General features: G+C 39.8%; 1 protein-coding gene and 1 long non-coding RNA gene across 2 annotated transcripts in view; one reads left to right on the top strand and one right to left on the bottom strand.

The window, feature by feature from the left end:
- Nucleotides 1–123: 123 nt before the first annotated feature.
- LOC137973837 (uncharacterized) lies at nt 124–5,197 on the top strand. The gene is made up of 3 exons (XR_011117328.1): nt 124–311; nt 2,285–2,418; nt 5,059–5,197. It is a non-coding gene; the product is annotated as an uncharacterized lncRNA (long non-coding RNA).
- The window catches only part of LOC137973835 (E3 ubiquitin-protein ligase HECTD3-like), a 27,561-nt gene continuing 9,389 nt past the window's right edge, over nt 5,058–23,229 (bottom strand). The window contains exons 6-23 of the mRNA XM_068820723.1: nt 21,459–21,541; nt 20,963–21,065; nt 20,538–20,600; nt 20,071–20,152; nt 15,360–15,436; nt 14,667–14,772; nt 14,500–14,549; nt 14,330–14,394; nt 13,959–14,062; nt 12,703–12,828; nt 12,258–12,347; nt 11,669–11,749; nt 10,960–11,085; nt 10,091–10,220; nt 9,284–9,358; nt 8,583–8,661; nt 8,029–8,100; nt 5,058–7,218 (exon numbers count right to left, since the gene is read on the bottom strand). Of these exons, the coding sequence (XP_068676824.1) occupies nt 7,134–7,218; nt 8,029–8,100; nt 8,583–8,661; nt 9,284–9,358; nt 10,091–10,220; nt 10,960–11,085; nt 11,669–11,749; nt 12,258–12,347; nt 12,703–12,828; nt 13,959–14,062; nt 14,330–14,394; nt 14,500–14,549; nt 14,667–14,772; nt 15,360–15,436; nt 20,071–20,152; nt 20,538–20,600; nt 20,963–21,065; nt 21,459–21,541 (1,597 nt within the window). The 3' untranslated portion in view covers nt 5,058–7,133. The remainder of the gene's footprint in view (nt 7,219–8,028; nt 8,101–8,582; nt 8,662–9,283; nt 9,359–10,090; nt 10,221–10,959; nt 11,086–11,668; nt 11,750–12,257; nt 12,348–12,702; nt 12,829–13,958; nt 14,063–14,329; nt 14,395–14,499; nt 14,550–14,666; nt 14,773–15,359; nt 15,437–20,070; nt 20,153–20,537; nt 20,601–20,962; nt 21,066–21,458; nt 21,542–23,229) is intronic.

The raw sequence follows: 23,229 nt of genomic DNA, 5'->3' as shown, positions 1-23,229 counted from the left end.
CCACAACTTCACCGTCTCCATACGACCCTGGTGGTCCCAATAACCTAGTTCCCAGTATCGCTTGGATGACGCTAATGTCAACAGAGCAATCACTTGTTTTACACGTGCAATGTTTATGACTTGGTCCAAAGTACTGGATTGAAACAAAAGGATGTTCCCTGTTGCGTTTTTCTTCACACGATTTCTGCTCAAGTATACAAAAATTCCTTATTTCCCTCGCACGCCTCCAAATAAAGTTATCAAATCCACAGGTGAAATTTCTGTTGAGGTGGAAAAGATGGCTTAAGTTCCTACAAATTAGCCTGCATGTGGTGAGTACGTGACATCTTCAAACGATATAATACCTGTGTTCTGTGGAAACTGTAAAATTTTTATTCATGATTAGAAAACAAACATAAGGCAGAATCTTAACTTACGAAGCTGTGATCTTCGCAGTTATGAACGCAAATTTTTGCAATTGCGTAAAGAATCATTTTCTTCAGCCCTACCCGAGTGATTTTGAGTTTCTCCAACGTAGGAATAGAAACAGAAGGGACTATTTTGTGCCTCCCACGAAAGGAAAATCCTGACAGCCACATTCACTATTGTCGAAATTAGGTGAAGTAAGCGCGGGTGCGAATAAACTTGTAGAATGAAAAAAAAAAACAAACCCGTATTATTCCTCATTTCAAATTTCGTATTCCTTTTTTTCCGCGAAACACGAACCTCGAGTTTTTTGCAAGTGCACTTTTATCACATCCTTGACCTAATTTCATTTGAACTTCATCACGGCATGTGCTACAACACAACACATGCACATTATTACGAACTGGATTAAAAACAAATTTAATCCCACGACAAAGCGGTGCATAGGGTAATGAAAGAGTGCCATCACTTTAGTACAATGATGACAAAAATGAAGGAGGAGCCTTTACTTCTCGAAGAACATTGGCGGGTTTCGCCAAAGAATAAAATCTGTTGTCATCACCTGACACTTCTAAATCATTGCTGCCACCTTATACTCTATCTCTTATACTCGAGTTTTTAATTACAAACACTCATTTCATACATCCCCGGAACCGAAAATTCTTTGACCGCGCAAATCGTACGAAATATTGGGCAGCAGTATGTGAAATTGACCTAATCTAATTGACTAATTGACTGTCAACCTGCACTTGATTCCAACCAACCATGAACGAGAAAATAACATCGTGCTGACAGTATTATTAGCAAACCCTGAAGAATGAAGGCAACATTCCTGATCTGTAACGTAACTTGTCTATAAATTTCATTCGTTTTGCGAGTTCTGTTGAGTTTAAATTTTAGGCTGGCCCTATCAACGATTGTGGCAGAGGACGGAGGCCAATTGCATGTAATTAATTAATTAGTAGACCATGTCACAGTATTTATCAATTTTATAACCTCTGACACGGAAAAATAATTTGATCCCGAGACTTATCTGTACCAGTAACCAAAAAGAAACACTTCTGTCTTCACCACAGAAGAAGGACTCACAACTTTCAGTACTTCTTAGAAACTCCACCACACGAATACAAAAGCAACCCTTCGAACGATTCATTTGTTGCCCCTTGATCGCCCCTGTGCATGCAAAAGCCTCCAATCTTTTTGTTTCACCCGTTAAGGGACAAACGAAACAGCTTGAGTGAACGAACGCAAGCCCTAGGGTGGAAGAAATAACAATATGATCAACTCTTTCAAACCGTAAGACTTAAAACATTGCCGGGACATAGGAACTTTACGTGATCGGTCTAAACGTGCACACAGGTGTCAAAATCTCTTGGTGAGAATTTTTGTTGCTCTGCAGTACTTTGGCATCAAAACCAGGTGGCCCTCTGAGGTAGACGAAAATTCTGGTAGATTTTTTAATGTGTACAACGCCAAGAAATTGCTGACAAGGATACAACAGACTTCACTCTCTTTAAGTTCTTTGGACACCATGCGGCGTTTGTGCAAAACCACCAGCCGACTTTGATGTCATTTCGATGGTTGACCCCGTCGCCGTCTGAACAGAATACTTGGTTTACGGAAAACCATTTAACTTATGTTACATTTTGTGAATAGTTCTGCTGGCTAGGTTTAAAATTGTTTCTCTAAGAACTACTTCACATGTAACAATACTTCTATACTCTCTGGTTAAACTCTTTTGACAACGTTCTACCAACCGAATCGGGTTGTTTTTCTTGGCCTTACAGCAAAACATGTTGTTACTTGTCAAGGCAAAATAACATCTCTGGTTTCTGCAAGTTTCATGCACATCACACAATCTTCTTTTTTTATGTTGCAGATCAGGAGAGCATAGCGACTGAAGAATGTACCTCGTCGTGTTTTTGAATTTTGAGTTTCATGAGAATAACCCAAAATACGCCCAGTCGATTGTCAAACGAATCCGTGATGAGGGACACGGTGTTACTTTGTTTGGTGAGTGCAGTTTGGCAAATGATTATTTCGAATTTACATAATGTAACCAGTGACTTGAGTTGAAGTTTTGTTATGACGTTTACAGAATAGTCGTGAATGTAAATGTAATTAGAAAGGCTATGCAAGCTGAATGGTGAACGGCCCACTTTATTGCAGCAGGCAAGTAAAAATAGCCCTTGCTGAACACTTAAGCTTGAAAGTTTGCCACACGGTCGAAGAAGTTAGGGCTTGTGCATAAAATTATGATTTTTAAAAACCCTCTCTTTCTAAGACCGGCGTTATATAGAAACTTGATAATTCTTTGACTTTCAGAACTTTACGTTTTGAGAATCATTTTCTTCTTTTTGCCATTTTCAAATAAGCACAAAAAATGCAAAATATTTGAACAGGTCAACAAGTGTACGATTCTTCTCAAGTTAATCTTTCATTTTGTTGGGCGTGCAAATGCGCATGCCTAGCTCACCAAAATATTTCGCGATCTTGAGGACTGTAAAACAGCCTTAAATACAGTTCACGCTCAACCTCTTTGACAGCTTCTCCACAGAAAAAAGATACAATGTACGCGTAATCTCAAGTTCTCGCAGCCTTAGTTCTAGTGTTATTTTTAGAGTATGGATGGGGTTAACTGATAGTTGAGATTCGGCCAAATTTTAAACTGTTAGCTGAGAAACGATGTGTTTTTTAACTGATAGCTGAGAATTGTGTTGATCTGTTTTTTTAAGTGTTACCTGAGAAATGGCCAAAAATTGAGCTGCATGACAGCTGAAAAATGGGTGAAACTTAAGCCGATAGCTGAGATTCCTGACCCTCTTTTTAAAATCACGTTCTTACATCTCAAATCAAAGTTCCAAACTTCATTTTTTAAAACACTTTACATTTTAGTGTTAAGTTTAATACTTCTCTTGTCATGATACGATGTACTAGTTGGCGTCTGGGCGTGATTCTCATCCGAATCAGGAATATCCTGAATCCCGTTGGTCAGAAGCACCATCAGACGGAAAGAATGAGTTTAAAGTATCGTGAATGGAAATGATTTACATTCAGACTTTTTGGATTTTAGCCGATTCTACTGAGCAAGCGTTTTGTACCGTTTTTTTGGTGATCGCAAAGTTAAGATGCCAAGAGCAACGAGCTCGGGAGGCGGGGGTTTACCCACGGGAGGGCTTCCAGTGCAGCGTTTGCGGAACGCTATCTTTCCAAAAAAATACTATTTGATGAGATTTTCAAATGTCAATGTAAAGATGTTAAATGAGATGGATGCCGAGTACAGGGTTATAAAGAACAATAGGTCACATACCGATGTACAACACATCCATCAACATGGATCCTCCCTCCCTGCAAAAAAAAAACTTGGAAACGTGTCTCCCCACAGGATGAGGCTGAGAAAGTTGAGTTTTTCCCTTACCCATTGGCACTACGGCAATATACTGTAGTCAACGAAGAAGCTAAGTTTCAATGCATTGGCAAACTTAAATAAAATTCGTGAAGACTGATTCTCTTGACTGTTTACCAACAAAAGGATTAGTGTCAGTCCGTCCAAATGTGTTGCCAGGTCGAATCAGTCACTGCTTTTACACCACCAAAAAGAAAGAACCTCATGCAAATTATAAGCGATATTCACTCCACATTTGCCAACAAGCATTTACAGACAGGTTAACGACGACTTTAACTGCAAGTAGTGTTGTGTTAAGCCCCTTTTAAAACTGTTACAAAGCTTTTGTTGTTGGATTTTGCTTAATCACTGGTTGTAGATGTATTTAAACGATGTAAGAAGCAAAGGTAGGTTGGCTTCAAAAGAAGCACAAAGACTTGACCAGTCGTGAAGGGGTTAATTAATACGGGATTTCAGTGTTTATCGATGGTCGTAAACGTGTGAAGGTTCAGTTTGCGTGCAAGCAATGACGAGATTACATAGGGTTAAATGCAATTTAACTTAGTTAACGACTGGGAGCAAGTTGCACAGTTTGTCTGGCGTGGCGTTGCGTAGCGTTAGGGTTTATCAGTATTTTGGGGGTGTGCCTGCTGAGTTTTTTAGCGTGTGCGTTTATTTGCATGTGGGGCTTTTCCGGGGCGTTTTCTGGCAGTTATAGCGGTCAGCGGTTCTTTTGCATATTTTGCGTGCGCCTGCGCATGTCCTTTTGCTTGGCTCAGCATCCGGTGTGTTGGCGCTAGGGTGCTTTCAAGTATTTCCCCGCCCTCCTCTCCCTACTCAGGGGAGTCAGGGCCCCTCCTTTATAGTTTTTCCATTGAACTCACTGTTCAGTGTGACGGGTGCTTGATTTGGGGTCTGGTGTGGCGGGCGGGGCTCGTGGCTGGGTTGCGGGTAGGGCAGGCTTATGGGGTGTTCCACCGACCTGGGTTTGGGTCGTTGGTACCAGTCCCCAGATCCTTGGGCACCCAACCTCCATTTGCGACACAGGCGATAATGGTCATTACCATTGAATAAAGAGTGATTACAGGATACGAGAATAGGGGGTCACGTATATTAATTCATTGATACTTGTACCATTATCAACGGACCTGTTCCCGTTGTTGTAAAGTCCTGTGGTTTTCAACAATCCTCCCTCCCCACCTCTTTCCTCTGAATCCCTGCGTACACAACTTGGAAACACGTAACTCTGTTCTGTTGTTATTCAACAGCTTCTACACCGAAAGGAAGAATTTATCCCGTCCTTGAAGAGCCTCGCTCCCTGTTCACCGCAGCTTTGGGTAAAAAAGCAGCACCACTGGTTCAAACCCGGATTTCAAAATCGGATGCTGTCATCTTGCTAACGGACAAACCAGTTTATGAAATACCGAGCCACTTACACAATTTAAAAGATGTTTGTAGTGGACGAGTGTATTTATGGTGCTCCTACGGAGTTTGTTGCGCTTTGCTTGGAGGAAGTGTAAACAACAAACGAGTTGCAATGCAGTTGAGGGCGCTACTTGAAGACTCTGATAATTTACTAGGCAGGATATTACCAAGGCCGTGGAACTTGGAAAAGATGTACAACGTAGATCCAAAATTTGAAACCGGAGAGCCTTGCGTAACGTAGGTAAATCATACTGATGACCAAATATGGATGACATGCGATGTGAGAGTTTCCCTTTAGCGCCTCCCTCTCCACGTGCCGCACGCACTAGGAATTCTGTAAAATAGAACCTGCCGACAGGCTATGCCAGGAAACGTCCATTACACAATCTTCTACTTGAGGAGGACGACAACAAGTCACGGAAATAGAAGACCCAACCACCATAGACAGTGTTAATATGCGAAAACTATCCAAAGCCATGCATGTGAAATATGTAAGAGTTTAGTATAACATTCCTACAAGAATATTGTAATACTCCCCACGCGCTTAATGCAGTTGGGCTATGCCCATCCATCATCATCTTCATCATCACCATTGTCCGTGGCCCATGGAGGCCGTAGATACACTTGTATTACAGTTGCCCCTATTTCTTTCGGCCGTGAGCTCTTTTATAGGCATCGATAATTGACAACCCAGTCCAATCTGCTATGTTAGGCAATCGTATGATATAACAAATTCGAAATGACAGCGCCTATCGTAGAATTTAAACGCGAAAATAGAAAATGCTTGCCTTTCTTACCATTCCTGACAAAGTTACACCAGCAAAGTTGATGTGAGTGGAGTTCTTTACATACACTTAAAGGACTCGGTTTGGAAATTAGCGGTCTGTTGACAATGAGTAGATTTACCAGTTGGTTTGGTCAAGGTTAGGGTCAAATCAAGTTGCAGACCAACGTACCCAATTACTCTTAAAAACGTACAACATACAACAACCATAGAGTATTCACTGGACTGAAAAGCTGACTGCATGTAATACCTAATTCAATTCAGTTATAAATATATGTATTTGCGTTAATATGTTTGTCTTTACATTGTTTCGTTACAAAACTCATGATTTACAAACCAATTTCATTTAAAGAATAAAGCAAAATGTCAGGTGACTGAATTTTAACTAGCAATAACGCCTCTGCAAACTATCAAGCCTCGAAAAGGCCGGTGTATATGGTCACTGTACCCCTAAGCTGTGCCCCCTTCATATGGCTATTATTGAAGAAAATCAAGAATTTTCGGAGAAAACTTAGTAAGAAGACAGGCCAACACAAACGTTTGTTGTCGGTCTGTAAAGAACTGTGCAGGGCGCATTATATTCGTCCAGACCTGGCTTATGGTATAGTAAAGCAGGTCAACATTTTACACTGCAATATCCGCAGACTTAATGAGCGGTCATCCCCTTCCCCTCAGCGTCCGTTGGCTCAGTAGCGTGTTCCCCCTACCCCAGGCACATCACAACAAGGGAAAGGCGTATGAAGGAAGCTAACAACCGCCACAGTCTTGTCAGTAACTTTAGAGTGGCACAGAGCAGATATACAAGAGATTTGGACCAATATGAAACAGAAGTGTAGAACTACTCCGTAAGTCCTTCCAGTTGAAAATATTAGTAAAAAGCATTCGATGTTGGATGATCATCAAAATGGTCTCAGGTTTGTTTCGGATAAAACGTAATGCGAAAAAGTGCCAAACCACCGGCTCATCGGTAAAGCAGAAATAAATTCGTGCAACATGAATATGAAGCCGAGGAGAACGAATTCCGCTAATCAAAAATTTCCTCAGAGTTCAAAAATACTCAAATTTTGTCGGAGCTCCGGTAACTAAAACGAAAGTCAACGGTTCTCATCGGGTAGCATTTTGTCAGATGTCGAGCTACTCCTCCCATGGACTGACATCGGTATCAATGGCTACACAGTTGTAAGCGGCGTAACGAATCTTCTCCTCCGCTACTCTGGCGCTAAAGGTAATTATGAGAAAAAGAAACAGAAAGAAGAGGGTTGTAAAATAGTCTGAGCTGAGAATGCAACGCGAAGTGTATGTGGATGATAGCCACCTTAATTTCTTCGTTCTCTTATTTATGGCGCTTACTACAATTCCTATCATTATCATTAACATTGCTTAGAACTCCATGGTAATTACACTGTCAATATCCTCACATTGCCATGGTTATCAGGAATCAATCAATGAGTAACTTTGTCACGTGTGCATGGATGTAGCTCACAGGAACTAATAAGGGATAAAGAGCTACCAGAAACTCATAAGGGTTGAAACGTGTAACGGCCCCTTGTGTGCTGGGAAACAAGCTTCTGAATATTCAATTTGCTAAGTACCATATTTGAAACAACAAGAGCGAGGGGTTTCCAAATATGGTACTTAGCACTGAGACATTCAACCAATCAGTTCGCACTGAATATTCGGAAGCTGTGAACGCGCGTTACACGTTTCAACCCTTATGGGTTTCTGGAGCTACTTAACATGAAACATTAAAATAAAATAGAAAAGAATCCAAAGAAGTGGGAATTTGAAATACGTCTTGCACCAAAAATACTAAAAAAGAGGTTATTTACCGTGACACTAAGTACGATGATTCGAATGCTGCTCTCATCAGAACCTAACATGCTACAGTTATGATGAACTAGATTGACGTCATCACAATCAACAACGACAAGAAACTCAGTCGTCAACATCAAAATAACCACATCATCGTCATCAACAATGTTAATCTTCATTATCATCTGTACAACTTGTCTTTTAGAGAAAAACATACCTTGAATATTCCGGCAAAAACAGCGTACTGGAACATGTGGCCGCCTCAGGGAGTGAATCAATTTTAATGGAGCTGCAAGGCAAGAAAAGGGTCCATTTCATCAATTTACTTTCCAAAAACTGGAAATGTACCTACATCTGAAACGCAAGTGTTGAGCTTGCAGAGCCATCGCTTTAGCTCACTGAACGCGTTGTTTTGTGTCGTTCCTGCATTCGTCGACACAATTGTTGATTAAGTATACTAATTGTTACCACGGCGAAAAACCAACTTACTGTATAAGGCAAATTAAGTAAACGGTGCTTACCATTTGAATGGGACAACCAGTTGTTCCATCACGAAACAAATCTCAACGGAAATATTTCCGGCGAAAAAATCCCACCAGATCAACCGGTGTTCCTGAATTAATTGTAAATATTATTCCTCTAGTTTCCTTTGACACCAAAATGATGCTCAAGACGAAAATCACTTTGACACGTAGTAGATGGCTACAAGAACATACTTCTTGACTTCTTCGCACTACAACACTTGGATTAACGTACTATACCATCTCCTACCTTCTTCCTGGGCAGATGAAAAGTGGGGCTGGTAGTCGTCTTCTTCCGGTCACAAAACGCAAAAAGCGACTACGATCATCTAAACCAGATAGCATACAACACAATCAGCTGTTATCTTTTCCTTCTCTATTCCCCGACCCCCTTTCTCCCTTCCCCCCCCCCCCCCCCCCCTCCTTTGTAAGTAAGCCTTGGGGAATCAATGCCCTTTAGAAAACGTACCAAAGATGTTATGGACCCTGATGAAAAAAACGATAACACAAACAATTGACCAGCGAATTATAAAAATCTAATGAATTCTCAGATATGGAGGATAAACGGTAAGGATGACAGATGTAGAATCTCTGACGTCATTGGAACCCACGACCTGCTGAGTCAATTCTCTGACGGGGACTCCGTAGTTTCCATGGGAAAACATTTATGTTCCAACCCCTTTCCGTTCATTCGTTAGTACATAGAGCAAATGAAACCTCTATATACTTGTACATACACATTGCAACTGATAAAACTAGCAAATGCAAGGTCACACGGACCAAGTAATTGACCTTGCTTTCGTAAAGGTTCTTGTAGCTGGGTAATGAATTGAGCGTCCGTTGGACGCTGGGAAATTCTATTTGGTGCATTCAGCACATTTTCACACGAAGTAACGTGATATCTGGTATCTCGAATCGTCTAAATTTAGCTCAAACGAAAACCATTCTTACCATTAGTAAAATTCTCTAAGGCTTTCCACAAATACTTGACGCGTTTGTCATTTTCCGAAATATCCTCATATTGCACTATAGAACAAAGTGGTGAACCATTCGTTAGTGGTAAAACTATCACCGGCCTCCTTTAAAACTGAAAGCTGTATTGTAAAGCTAAGAAAAAACTTGACATGAGAATACGACTTTATACGAATACGACTTTATTAAAGTGACTGACACTTTGCTATAAAGCTACTTTACAGGTCTAGTCACAACATAAATAAGAAATAAATTAAAATACAATATAAAAATACAGATCACTATTAAGATCACAAAATCTAAAATTACATATATACTATATAATGATTTACAAGAAAAAAATCTTAAAAACTTATTAATATTGAGAGAAAAAATATATTTCATCTTAATCAGTTCTAGGAGCAGCGGCTAGTCAGGTCTATCTTTAAAACACTTTTTTTAAACAATTTATAGTTACTTATTTTCCCGTGTTCATTGGCAATGCCAATCATTTTACTGAGAATTCTTAGTCTTTCAGAACATTTAGAGTAATGCTGCACAAAGCAACTGTGGCTTTTTATTATTTCAGTGGCCTTCCATGTAAATGATCCACATGAAAGTTCCAGAGCACCATTTTTCATCACATGATTTTTTTTTATGCTGCGCGCCTCAATGGAATCCCAAACTGTGGTAGTTCACAAACACTTTCCTGCAGAGATGTTTAATAAGCTAAACGGGTGCTTTTGTTTGAGTCTGGATGGTGTCCTTAATTTATAAGGCTCAACTCAAATCTACAGCGAAACTCACTGCATTTCTTTAGTGCTTCGACCGAAAGTTCAGGATCCCCACATACTCTTCTCTCCAGTTCTTGCCAGGTTAGAAGATCGAGCACAGCCTGGGAAAGAACTTTCAGCAAACCTCGTCTAATTGCCTCGATCTGTTGATTGAAAGAACCTGCAGTTCATAATGAACTCCCTCCATAACGATAACAAAGAGTGCTATCAGCATTTTGATGCGGCAACAGAAATTACGGTTCAGATTAAAGAATGTGTAGAGAAGGACCACAGGTAGGGTGCTGAGTTTGTAAGCAGATGCGCGAGAATAAAACTGGCGCAGTTTTAAGTAACTGTGAAAGCGTCAGGATGCCTCGTGCTCATGCGCCAATGCGTATACACAATTTTGTGCCATGTACCGCTTGCAGTGTATGTTAGAGCGGGGGAATTTTGTAGTCTCCATCTCTCCCCTTTCCACTCTTTATCAGTGTCTCCCCTGCAGTGTGACGATTTATAAAGGAAGAAGGGGGGGATTGAAGCTCCTGGATGTCTCAGACACCCACCTTCCATACGATATAAGTGATACAATTTTTTATAAGAAAAATATCATCGGAGGTTTTAGATAAACAATAATAATAATAATAACAACAACAACAATAATAATAAAGTAGTTAAGAACTTTTATACCTATAAGAGATACGAAGAACGGAGCAGAGCGTTGAAAGGAATAGTCTAACTGAACATTCATATTTATAAATTACCTACATGTAGCATAGCCTAGGACTAGTCTCGCTATGCTATTGATCATGTAAAACCGCGATATCAATAAGTGTCCATAACAATTACTATTATTACATTACCGTCTTCATCATCATATTATCGTATTATATTATAATACTTTACCTGTTGTTTGCCTTCAGACATGCGACAACTTTGCACCAGTTTGATATACTCTATTCTGTCTTCATAATCAACGAACTTGTCAACACCACCAGGAACAAGGTTTACTAAAGTGCTGTCGCTTAAAACCTACAACAAACAAAACGAGGTTTAGTTATGGCGGCCGTTCTATTTGCACACTTGGTAGGGCATTAGCCCATTGTGCCGAAGAACCAAAACTCAGAGAACGTGTTTCCATAAAATAATGCCAATGTTTAAGGTTTTTTCCTCTTAAAGAGATTTCGAATTAATTTATGTCGTTTCAAAGATTTCCAACTACTGCAATTCATGCTAAATTGCGATGCAATGTACATGTATACAAGACTTTGGTTTTATCAACGGAGTTGATAGCATTTTTATAACGTAAATTGACCACCGTACAGAGATTCTAAAAGCTGACGTTTCGAGCGTTAGCCCTTCGTCAGACCGATTTGGATTCGCCACCGACGCAGCACCACAGTTTCTTTAGAAACTACCCCCTTCATTCATTTGCGATGCAATGTACTCGTGCTTAGTTTGACTTAAACCATCCGTTCAACCATTTCATGTCCATGTAAACTTATGATATCAGCCAAGCAGTCTAGGCAATTCAGGTTTGGTTAACAAAAAGTAAATTTGTGTTATCTTGAATGGAAAACTGTTTCATAAAAAACAAAAAACAAAACAGCGTTACCGTTGTATAAGTAAGGACTCCTCCAAATTTCATATCAAAGGAATCTTTATCCATTGATTCTAGTGACTCAAGTAACTTGACCTACATGTAATAACAAAAAAAGACATTAATCAATACATTAAAAGGGCAGTACTAACTATGGTGCTTTAGATACCTCGCTGAAATCAAGACTTGCTTACTACAAAATCTGAGACACTTGACGCATTCCTATGCAGCAATCAACCAGAAACAACTTGATTTTTTTTTCTCAAAGTTTACAAGGGATCCAGCCATCAAATACGAGGCCTCGTTATGTAGAATGTATCGTGTAATATTAACAGCAACTTCAAAATGACAATGCATACACTTCTACTAGTACTACATTGTTTAACACTTTGTCTCACAACCCTTGCTGGCAACATTGTGAAACGTTAAAGAGCCTACACTATGTTCGGCAATAGTAAAGGATGGATATCTCAGTGTTATATACTGGCCTTGCAATGGGCACACTGACAATAATTATTTGAGCTCCTCCCTTTTGAGTGACCCACACAACCTAATGTAGGTTTTGAAACTCCATAAAGTACAAAGTAACACATATTTTACCAACCTGTGCTAAATCGACAGTCATAAAATCACGTGACCAAGTAACCTTTTCACCAACCAACTGACGCCAAACAAAAGAAGGAAGAGAAAGAACCTAGCAAGAAATGAACACCAAAAAGTCGGGCAATTACACTACAGAATGTAACTTCTCGAATCACCTAAATTAAATGGTAATGTCAGTGAAAACCAAGGGACTCTATATAATTGTTAGCAAATTCAAGAAACTGAAATACGTTCGAGGGCATCAAATAAAAAGAAAGGAGAAGATAAGGTTTAGGAAGCAATAATAAATTTTAATATTTATCACGAGAGAACGTACCATAAGACTAATGCACGAGTCCCTCATTGATGTGCTCAATTTCTCATTTTTTTTTTCTCACAGAATATGTAATCTGATAATAGTATCTAAAACTCAAAAATGAATGGCACATAATCCATGTGAACCATACCAAATGTTCCTTGCTGCTCCTAACACACGCTCCCATTAGCATTCCAATCCATTCGTACTTGCCAAACTGCTTGCAAGATGGATTGGGAAAATATGCATCTCTGTTTACATTTGAAGAGTCATGCAGCTGATAACAGATTAAACACAAACTGAGGAAGTCACATAAGGGTTAAAATAATAATATTTTCTTTGTGGTTTAACATTTAGAAAGAGAGAAGTGCATCCATGAGTACACTAAGTCTCAAGACATAAAGGCAGAAAGAACTGCAGGTGTGGCCTAGGACACTTGCACCTTTCACAAAATTAATGTTACCAATATTATTAGCCAAGTTGAACAATAGTCTGAATTTCAGGTCCCTCCTCTGTACCTACGTGTAAGTCAATAGCTGAAAGAACTGGGAGTTTATACTGGACGGTGATGTCATGATTCAAAGGAGGTAATTTATGCTTTTTTTTTTTTTTTTTTTGCAAAACACACATGTTCAGGTCATGCCCTGCACAAATATCACACATTCCAAAAGCACAAAGCTGTTCATCTGCAAGGATATTGAAAGATTTCAGGAAGGAGACTTGGTCCTTCAGTAAAGCAACCAATGACAAATAAAAACTATGCTTTCATTTGGAAAAAATAATAATTTTGGCTGTATTACTTGAAACATTCATTAGCCATGAGTGGCTGGGATGAATAATAAAATATTCATTAACAAATTATATTGAGGAATTTGTGAGAACCAGGATGTGAATTTCTATAGGTTGAGGGGAACACAAAAGCAAGGGAAAGGTTTGAGGAAGGTACTATGAAAGCTGCAAGCAAAGAGATAAGTAAGAGATACAACATTGACATGAAAAACAGGCTTGAAACACAAGGAAATTCGGAAGATTCCAAGAAGAGCACAACCAGATCTTGATACTGGTAATGTACAGAGATGTTGCAGCAAAAGTTACTGGAAGGTCAAGAAGGCTGAGTAAGCTGTGGATAAGCAATAAAACGTGGAAGAAAATTAAAGAGGGTGTGCGATTGGATCAATTAAAAAGGAAATGGAGGAAGGGAGTTTAATGCAACAGATACATGTACATGTAAGGAAGTAAAGAGGCATGCTTGAGAGGATTTATAAGGATAAGAGAAATTGAATAGAGGAGAGGGCTGCAGCAACAGAAAGGGCTCCTTCCTATATTTTCCACAAGGTGTTTTACTGCAACAGCATTTGGGGAATATAGGTCAACATATACAAAAGTAACTACATTACATGCACTTACTTGATTGGGACTGCGGACAAAGAAGGAAAGAGGAAGAGGTGCATCAGTTGAACTTGGGCAAAGCTCTTCAGCCATATCTGCCAAAGAGTCTCTAAACCCACCCCCTGAAAAAAAAAAATGAAAACATTTCCCAATAAGTTCTCATATCTTACACTACTGCTGTTGGCTCAAAAGAGTGAACGCAATTCAAGTTTGATGTGGAAAACAAGCTTGCAACTTCTTTAACATTATTTTTTACATTGGCATCGTGACCACCGAAATTGGGTGAATGTACCACAACACAAAAGTTGTCTGGCAACAGGCCTGTTGTGTTAGGGTTATTTAGTGTAACTTGCAACATGGCAAATTAAGCGAACGTGATAGCAACTAACCTTGATCAATAATTCCTTCTGACAGAAATTTACATTCCCACCACTGATCATACCTTGCTGACCACCTACAACAAAACAAATAAAATACAGTTGCTACACATGCTTAACAGATTAATAGGTTAAAGAATACACACTGATCCCTTCCCTTTAAAACAATATTATTGTCCAACCTGTAATCAAGCTTTACTCCACACTTCTCTTGCTTTAAACCTTCATACAACTGTAAAAAGATATCAGAAGTCATGATACCATAAGAACACTGATTTAGAAGGTGACTACATGTATTTACGTACAAAGGTAAAGACTTCATCTCAACTAACAATTCTGCAACTCAAACCTGATTAAAAATTGACCGTTTAGCATCTGGATCCTGTGCTGGGTCTGCTTTGTGTTCAACTGCTGCACGTCGGTTGACAAAAAGCTTTGGCATGTGTGCTGGTGAACTACAGAAGCAGAAAACAGTAATAAATATTATCAATTTACTAGGGTTTATCAGTATTTTGGGGGTGTGCCTTCAGTGTTTCGTAGTGTGTGCGTGTGTTATTTGCATGCGGGGCTTGTCCGTGGTGTCTTCTGGCAGTTCTAGCAGTCAGCGGTCCTTTTGCATATTATGTGTGTGCCTTCACATGTCCTCGTGGTTCTGCTTGGCTCAGCGTTCAGTGTGTTGGCGCTCGGGTGCTTTCAAGTATTTCCCCGCCCTCTTCTCCCTACTCAGGGGAGTCAGGGCCCCTCCTTTATAGTTTTTCCATTGAACTCACTGTTCAGTGTGACGGGTGCTTGATTTGGGGTCTGGTGTGGCGGGCGGGGCTCGTGGCTGGGTTGCCGGTAGGGCAGGCTTATGGGGTGTTCCACCGACCTGGGTTTGGGTCGTTGGTACCAGTCCCCAGATCCTTGAGCACCCAACCTCCATTTGGGACACAGGCGTTAATTTATAAAAACGAAAAAAATTGGAACAGGCACGTATATGCTGCCACAAGGTAATCAATTTGCAAGTAAAATTTTGATTTATTTAGGTGCTCAGCACACTTACCAGGACTGAGAATCCCTTAGGACCTTATCAATTAGCATTGTTCTGTGGTTTGACAAGGGAAGAAGTTGACGAATTGCCTAGTGAACCACAAAAGAAAATAGGCATTTTAATTATTATATTCATTAATTGACTTTACTGCATACAAATGCATAAATGCAGTGGGGAAGGACAAGAAAGAATCAGAGGCATCATATGTTAGTCAAACAAAAAGAGAAGAAAAACTACAACAGAGTTACATTTGTATGAATACAAACTGGCGAGAAGCAAACCAGTTGGTCATCTACATGTACATTAGCGAAGTACATGTAGTGGAGAAAGGAAATTGGAACTTAAAGCAAGGAATTTCTGTCCACAACCCTGAAAATCAAATGTCCCAGATAAAACCAAACAGTGTTGTAACACTATTTCATTCGCATTTACACCATATTCAAATGATGTAACCCCTAAATTTTTGTTGTCTTTGTGCCACTCTGCTATTTTCATTGAAAACCTGTCATGTAATACTTTTTCTGGGCAGCCACAGGCAGCCACAACAGATACTATAACTTCTCTTCTCTAAGGGACAAAGTATTAAATAACATAATTTACAAAATATCAACATGATTGAAATAACTAAACATTTGACCTGAAACGCTATCCAAGAGTAAACTGAGTTCACAGTGAAACTTAAGTATCAGTAACTCAAAGTGTTCTACTCCTAAACATCACGAGAGTTCACAATTGTCAAAGTACTTTGTTAATGGAGTTCGTAGTCTTTAAGGTACTCTAGTGTCCTCCTTTCTCTAGTGGGCCTTGGGGGTGACTCTAGAACCTCTGCCTCTGCAAAAACCCCTTTGCCTGGCTGGTCTGGTCCATTGCTTGCTTCCAGGTACTTTTTTACCTCAGTTACATTTCTCCTGTAGTCAACTCGTTCAGGTGCCGTTACTGTGACCTTGTTGCTGTATTTGTTGGTGACCTTGTACAAGACATCTCCAACAGTGGTTGACAACTTGTTTTCCTTCTTTTGTTTAACGAGCACTTGATCGCCAGGAGCGAGATCATTTCCTGCGCTCCCCTCCTTTAGACGGTATAGTCAGGCCTCCTCTGTTTCATTTCTGAATCTCTGTCTCGAGCTTCACTGTTGATGTAATTGCATCTTGTTGACTCGGGGATCTTCGAACCTTATCTCTCTGTTAAATAAAAGTTTGGCTGGTGATACTCTGGAACTGCTACGGGGTGTGGTCCTGTAGGATGTTAAGAATTTCCTAATCTTTGCACCTAAACTCTTCTTTTCTGCTTGGGTAATTTTCAAGATTTTGAATAGGCATCTGTTTTGTCGTTCCACTTCCCCATTAATGTTTTGCTTGGGGCCACATGGGTGTGGAGGTGTGATGCAGTTTGTTTCCAACTATGTCCCAAATTCCTCAGATGTGAACTGTGGCCCATTATCTGTTTTTAGCAACTGTGGATATTCACTTGGGCAATCAATAATGTTGGTGGACGTCACAGACTTGAGAGTAACGACTACAGCAGTCTACAACAACGAATACATATTCCATGAAAAGGTAGGGGCACATCAAATCAGTCTCTAGGTCTTGCCAGGGCTGACTGGGGAACTCCGTGTGTTTCAAGGCTTCTGGTGGTGTATGTAGTCCAACCAACTGGCAGCCATGACAGCTCTTACATTGGCTTCAACTCATCCCCACCAGACTTTGGTGCAGAGTCTCTGTTTGTTCTTTGTTAATTCCTGATGTCCCTTGTGTGCTAAGTCTAATACCCCGTTCCGAAATTTCCTTGGGATCAGTAATCCTGAAACATCTTAAAACTAGCTTCCCCCATACAGAAAGTTCATTCCTGACAGCTTTGTACTGTGGAGGTTCATTATCCCATTCCCCTGATGTGGTGATGCATTCTCTTAACTATGAAATTCCTGGATTGACCCATTATTCTTCTTCAACCTCCCGTACAGACATTGATTCTGGAGTTGACGATTCAGCTACAAACTGAACATGAAAGTGGGTCAGCAATGTTCTATTGACTTGGCATGTACCGCACTTGGAGTCTGTATCCTTGGACTCGCAGGACTCAGCGTTCTACCCTTGCCAAGTTTAGGGAATTTGTAGAATACAAAACTTCAAGGGGCTTGTGGTCGGTCAGCAAGGTGAAATCAACTCTAGTGTTGTGAGTGTGAAACCACACACAACCCCAAACAAGACAGAGGGCCTCTTTCTCTGTTTGAGAATACTACGTTCCACATCTGTCAGACTACAGCTTGCGTACGCCACGACCCGCTCACAACCTCCTTGAACCTGGGTAAATACCGCTCCCAATCCCACAGGGCTGGCACCTGTGACATGCTTGGTTTCTTTGGCATTGCTGTCGAAATATGCCAGGGTTTCGGCTTTTGCCAAGCTGCATTTTAGCGCATCAAAAGCGCTTTGTTGCTCTACGCCCCTCACAAAGGGAGTGTCCTTCCTTATCAGCCTCTGAAGTGGTTCAGCAATCCTTGCTAAGTTGGGGATGAACCTGGCGCTAAAGTTCACAAGCCTGAGAAACTTTGTACCTCCCCTGTGTTCTGTGGCTCTCTGGAACCAATCACTGCTTCTCCACGTGACTCTGTTGGCCCAATCCCTTGGTTGGACAGTATAAAATAACCCATGAATATCAGCTTTGACATGCTGAATGCACACTTGTCTCTATTCAAGGTCAGTCCCTTTTCCTGAATACACTTAAAGGTTTTCCTTAACCTGACAACAAGCTCCTCAGCAGTATGACCATGATTTATGATATTGTCATGGATGTTGTAAGCACTCTCACATCCTTCTAATGAATGTTTGCTGGATAGTGTGTTGGTATAGCTCTGGGTCCGGTTGTTGGAAAGCCGATTAACGCTAATCACAGACTTAAAAATTACCGAGGAGTTTATTTCTCTACTCCCAAATGTTGTACAAGGCTGATATTTGGCAACATTTTACATTAGAGGAAGTCAATCTTGAAAACCAAAAATAAACAAAAGAAAGATGAGCTTAAAAGTTGAAAACATTAAACCAAAGTTTATGCTAATCCTGGATTAAGTTAATCGGCTTTCGAACAACAGGGCCCTGGTGCAGAACTAATACCAAACATCAAGCGTTTGTACCTATATGTAAACAACCCCTTGTGGGTGATAAATATAGTCACTGTGATGTTTCTGGACTGTTCTACTAACTCAGTTTGATGAAAGCCCCATCTCAAATCTAGTTTGCTGAATACTGCACTCTGATTGAGTTGATACATGTACACGACATAATCTACCGTGGATATGGGTGGCCCTCCCTCATAACAGCCAGTACAGTGTCTATCTGTGAAATAAAACAGTAAATTTCAGCTTCAAACTCACCAGCAGTGTTGATTGGGTCCTCCGAGCCATAAGAGTACAATTTCCTTTTTGACTTCCATGACTTGCAGCTTATTTTCTTCTTTTTGAGTTTGCCCCAAGTCTCCCTATCACCAACATTGCAAGTGGACCCTGAATCAATGAGCACATCACACAGCTGCGATGCTCCAAGTTCAATGTCCATTTTCAGTGTTTCTCTGGCACCTGACTGAATTATAAAGACAAAGTTGCCATCTTTGGTGACATTGTGAACGTTTTCTCTCTTGTTTAAGTCTGCGGTTTTTGTCCTACAAAACTTTGTAATGTGTCCAAATTTGTTACATTTTTGGCAGGTCGCTGATCTGGCTTTGCATTCCGGTTCTCGTGCAAAATGGCCTTCCAACCTGCGTCGGAAGCAATTCCCTCTTTTATTTTTGTCAGAAACCTGTTGCTTGTCATCCAATGCACAAACACTTTCACTCTTGGAATTGCTTTTGATCAACCTGGCTTGATTTCCGGCTGCTTCCACTGGCCTGGCAATTTCTCACGCCTTTCATAGTGTAAGTGTTTTACCTGCTTCAAGCAATTTCTTGCGAAGATTGCGTGACCTACATTTGTCAATTAACTAATTACGGATTAGTTCTTCCTTGCCGTCTCCAAATTCACAGTTCTCCAACAGATGGAATAATCTAAGCATCAACTGATCTGCTGTCTCTGATTCTTCCCGTTTTGCTTCTCGAAACTGGTGTTGCTGAAAAGCAATTTTGACCTGACGTGAAAAATGTGTGTCTAAAGACCTTGTGGCATTCACATACTCGCAATCTCTTTCTGGAACCAGTCCTGGGTGAGTCAGGGCATTAAAAATATCCTGGATGTCTCGCCCAGCACAGTGAAGGAGCAATGGTTTCCTCTGGGAATCCTTTACAGTAGGCCTTTGGCTTCCAGGAAGAACTCAAAGGAACATTTCCAGTGTCACCATATAGGACCAATGCTAGTTGGGGTACCTTCCCAGTCAAGCGCGCTTGTGTTTCCAAATTCGATGTTTACCGCCATTTCCAGTATTTATGTCTTATAGGAATCTACTGATGATTGCTTTTCATTCCCTGTCGCCAGTTGCAACACTCTTTCATTTGCATTAATTACTTTAACCTGTATTCAAATGATATAACTCCTAGCTTTTGTTTGTCCTCACACCCCTCTGCTATTTTCATCAAAAACTTATCCTGAAATACTTTTCTGGGCAGCCACAGGCAGCCCAACAGATACTACAAGTTTCACAACACTCATCAACATCATAGAAGATGGCCTTGCTTGTTAGTGCACGTACAGTGTATTGAAAAATTACTGTAACAGTAATACACTGTAGAGTTTACTGACCTCCAAATCCTTGAATGAGCCAGCAGAGTAGTTCCATGAAGGCAGAAGATAATGCAAGACACTGTCCAGAAGTTCAGTAAATCTTTAACATGGAAAAGATAGTCAAATGCAGATCAAAAGTGTGACTGTAGATTTTTACTGATTGGAACAAAAATCAATATCCATTACTGTAGAAATGGGGAAATCCATTTTTGAGTTTAACAGAAAGGCAGTATTTTATGTAAAAACACTTTTCCAACTCTAGTTTTGCGTTGTACATGTGTGCAAACAAAAAAAATAGGGCACCCTCGCTATGGGTGTATAACGAACCTACAAACTAAGATAATTTACTCTTTGAATAAAAATAATACATTTCCAATTATCAAATCGACCAATGAATTTCTGTAAGCATTTTTATAAGCGAATACAAGTACACTGCACTTCACTCCAGCACATAAAATCAAAAAAATGACCCAGACTCAACTAACCTTAGCAAAGCTTGTGCTCTTCTATACAACAAAGCAGAATCAACAGCGTCAAGCTTTGGAAACCTGTACTTGTGAGAAATTTGCATTTGTTAACCACTCTGTTACAATGGGCTACGGATACCACAATGATACAAATCTATCTAATAAACAGCATCTATGATGCCGACATCTATGATTGGCATCTGACTGGACTAACCAAATCAAAAAATTAATAACTGACATTTATGATGCCATGCTTTTGTCATGCCACTACTATGTAATCACTCACTACTATACAAACTGAGAAGGGTTGAGCGATTCAATCAAACTATTTTTCCACTCAGTGAATTTTTATTCCATTTATTAGAAAAACTATGCTGATAAAAGTTGATAACAACGCCACAAATGCATGCTGCCATAATTGTGGGAAAACATTCAGAAAGTACCTGATAAGTTCTGAGGATGAGAATAAATCTTTATTAAGACCTGGTTCTCTTTCACTTTCTGTTGTTAATTTGAGACTATGAATCCGAGTGTCTATTCCTTCATCTATAAAGAAACAAATTGTAAAATGTATGTTATTGTACGAAATACACCTGCATCCACAATACTTTGAGGACCACATGCAGTACTGTTACAGAAGACTTTACTTCAGTTATTTAATGAAATAAAAATGACTGAACCGTTAGCTGAAAATATATGATAACATATTATTTCTGCATGCCCCTCACCATACATACATGTAATTATGCAGAACCAGTACCTGTTGCCTGACTTGTCCAATGGGTTTAACCCTATGACGAGCAAACTAACGCCAGACAATTTTACTCGTCAATGGGGAACCCCTGGGAGTCAATGGGTTAAACTTGCAAATAGAAACAGCCACAGAATGATGTAATACGGGATAAGCCCAATGTTATGATGTATGAACCAAAGTATTACCTTTGCATTCTTTAATTCTAATTTGAATTAGACTATAATGCTGCATCATTCCCTTTGCAATGCACACATCTCCAGTCATGTTCCTGAAAGTTATGAAACTCAAATATTAGCCATTTTGAGATAACTTTCAACCTACAGAACCTGGACACTTTGCCTAAGGCATAAGCTAGTTGCTGGCAAGTCAGAAGGCAGGCCTCTGTATCACAGGTCAGATGCTCTACCCACTGAGTTACAAGAACTCTCAAGAGGAGCCAGGACACTTATCTACAGCTGTAGGTTCTTCATAAGACAAAAGTATCTGACTGGTCTACAAACTCAGCAATATCCAAATCAGGGTTCAAAATTTTCAGTTGTCTTTGGCCCACTGCCAAGCAATAAGTCAATAATCTTTCTGACAGGTGCATTACATCACCTACTGTGCCATCAATGGTTGCATTTACAAATCTGAGGGGCATGATACTGTTGAGCCTGCTGACCAGTGGGATACTTTATCCATAGAAAAACATAGATAAACGACCTAGCTCCCAAGGAGTTTTGGTTAGGTCAATTACATGTACATAGTGTCAAGGAGATCATAAGTTTGAATCCTGCCCAGGGCTCTAATTTTTCAGTTGTCCTTTTGACTGTTGGTGGCAACTAGCTTGTCAGATTTTTCATGAGGGTTACGGTAGTCCTTTGAAAAAAAAAAATGCAGAGTAGTTTGTGAGATAACAAATTTCAAGTTACTGGGTTGCCAAACCCAGTTGGAATTTGTGTTTCATTTCTCGTTTATTTATTTATTTTATTTTTTTCCGTGTTGGGAAAAGTCTTTACTGTCCCTCCCCTGCTAAGTATTGTCTTTGTGCATAGAGTCTTCTGTGTGTATATTTATGGGTTTTAGGGGGCACTAGAAATGCACAGATTTTATCTGGTGGACACAGTAGAATATTTAATTAACCTGCAACAGCGTCAAAATCGTTGAAACACAAATGGTGTTTTGGTGGATCTTGAAACGTCAATTGGATAAACAAGAGAGGTGGTGGAATATAAAGCGATGAGTTATTGACTTTGGCAACAATCTTTCTCCTGTCGATCGAGCCGTAATCAAAGTCAGCTGTATTTCTAATATTAAATATTAGAAATACAGCTCACTTTGATTACAGCTCCAAGTGTGGTGTTATCTACAACACTGAAACCAAATGGAAAGTTCTCTGGTAACTTACGGGTTTAACAAAGACAGAGAAGGAATCAAACACCTTAAGTGGATCTGTGATCTCTGTCATCTGGCTATATTTGTATTTATTTGTACTCAACTCTGCACAGTCTTCAGGTAAAAAATAATAATTGGAAATGTGAGAGCCAAGAATTATTTAAAAGAAAGCTTGTCATCTATTTTGTGCTTCATTACTCAAGGAAAAGGTTCTCCAGGAAAGGGTTTGATTCAAAGGGTTTTGTTGCGTATGGTAATTTGACATGATTGGGTTTCTTGTTTTCCTGCATGCAATGAAATAGGAAGGGTTTTTTGCCTCTTATAGCAAATATGTAGTTTGTTTCAATAAATTTTTCACTGGAAAAGCTGTGGCCATTATGAATTCATCAGCTTGTGCAATATGCAAGCTTAACAAATTTGCATACATGCATTGAAATGTGATACACGTGGAGACACAAATTTTTTTCTCTCTGACAAATGATTAATAGGTAGCCAAGTTTTTAACCTCAGAAAAATATCTGTTTTGTCATAAAAGTGAAAAGTGAAGTTTTTTAGGGAAGCCAACAATATTTCTTTAACTTT

Source organism: Montipora foliosa, chromosome 10 (assembly GCF_036669935.1).
Source record: "Montipora foliosa isolate CH-2021 chromosome 10, ASM3666993v2, whole genome shotgun sequence".
Lineage (NCBI taxonomy): Eukaryota > Metazoa > Cnidaria > Anthozoa > Scleractinia > Acroporidae > Montipora > Montipora foliosa.
This window is presented reverse-complemented; position numbering and strand designations above follow the sequence as displayed.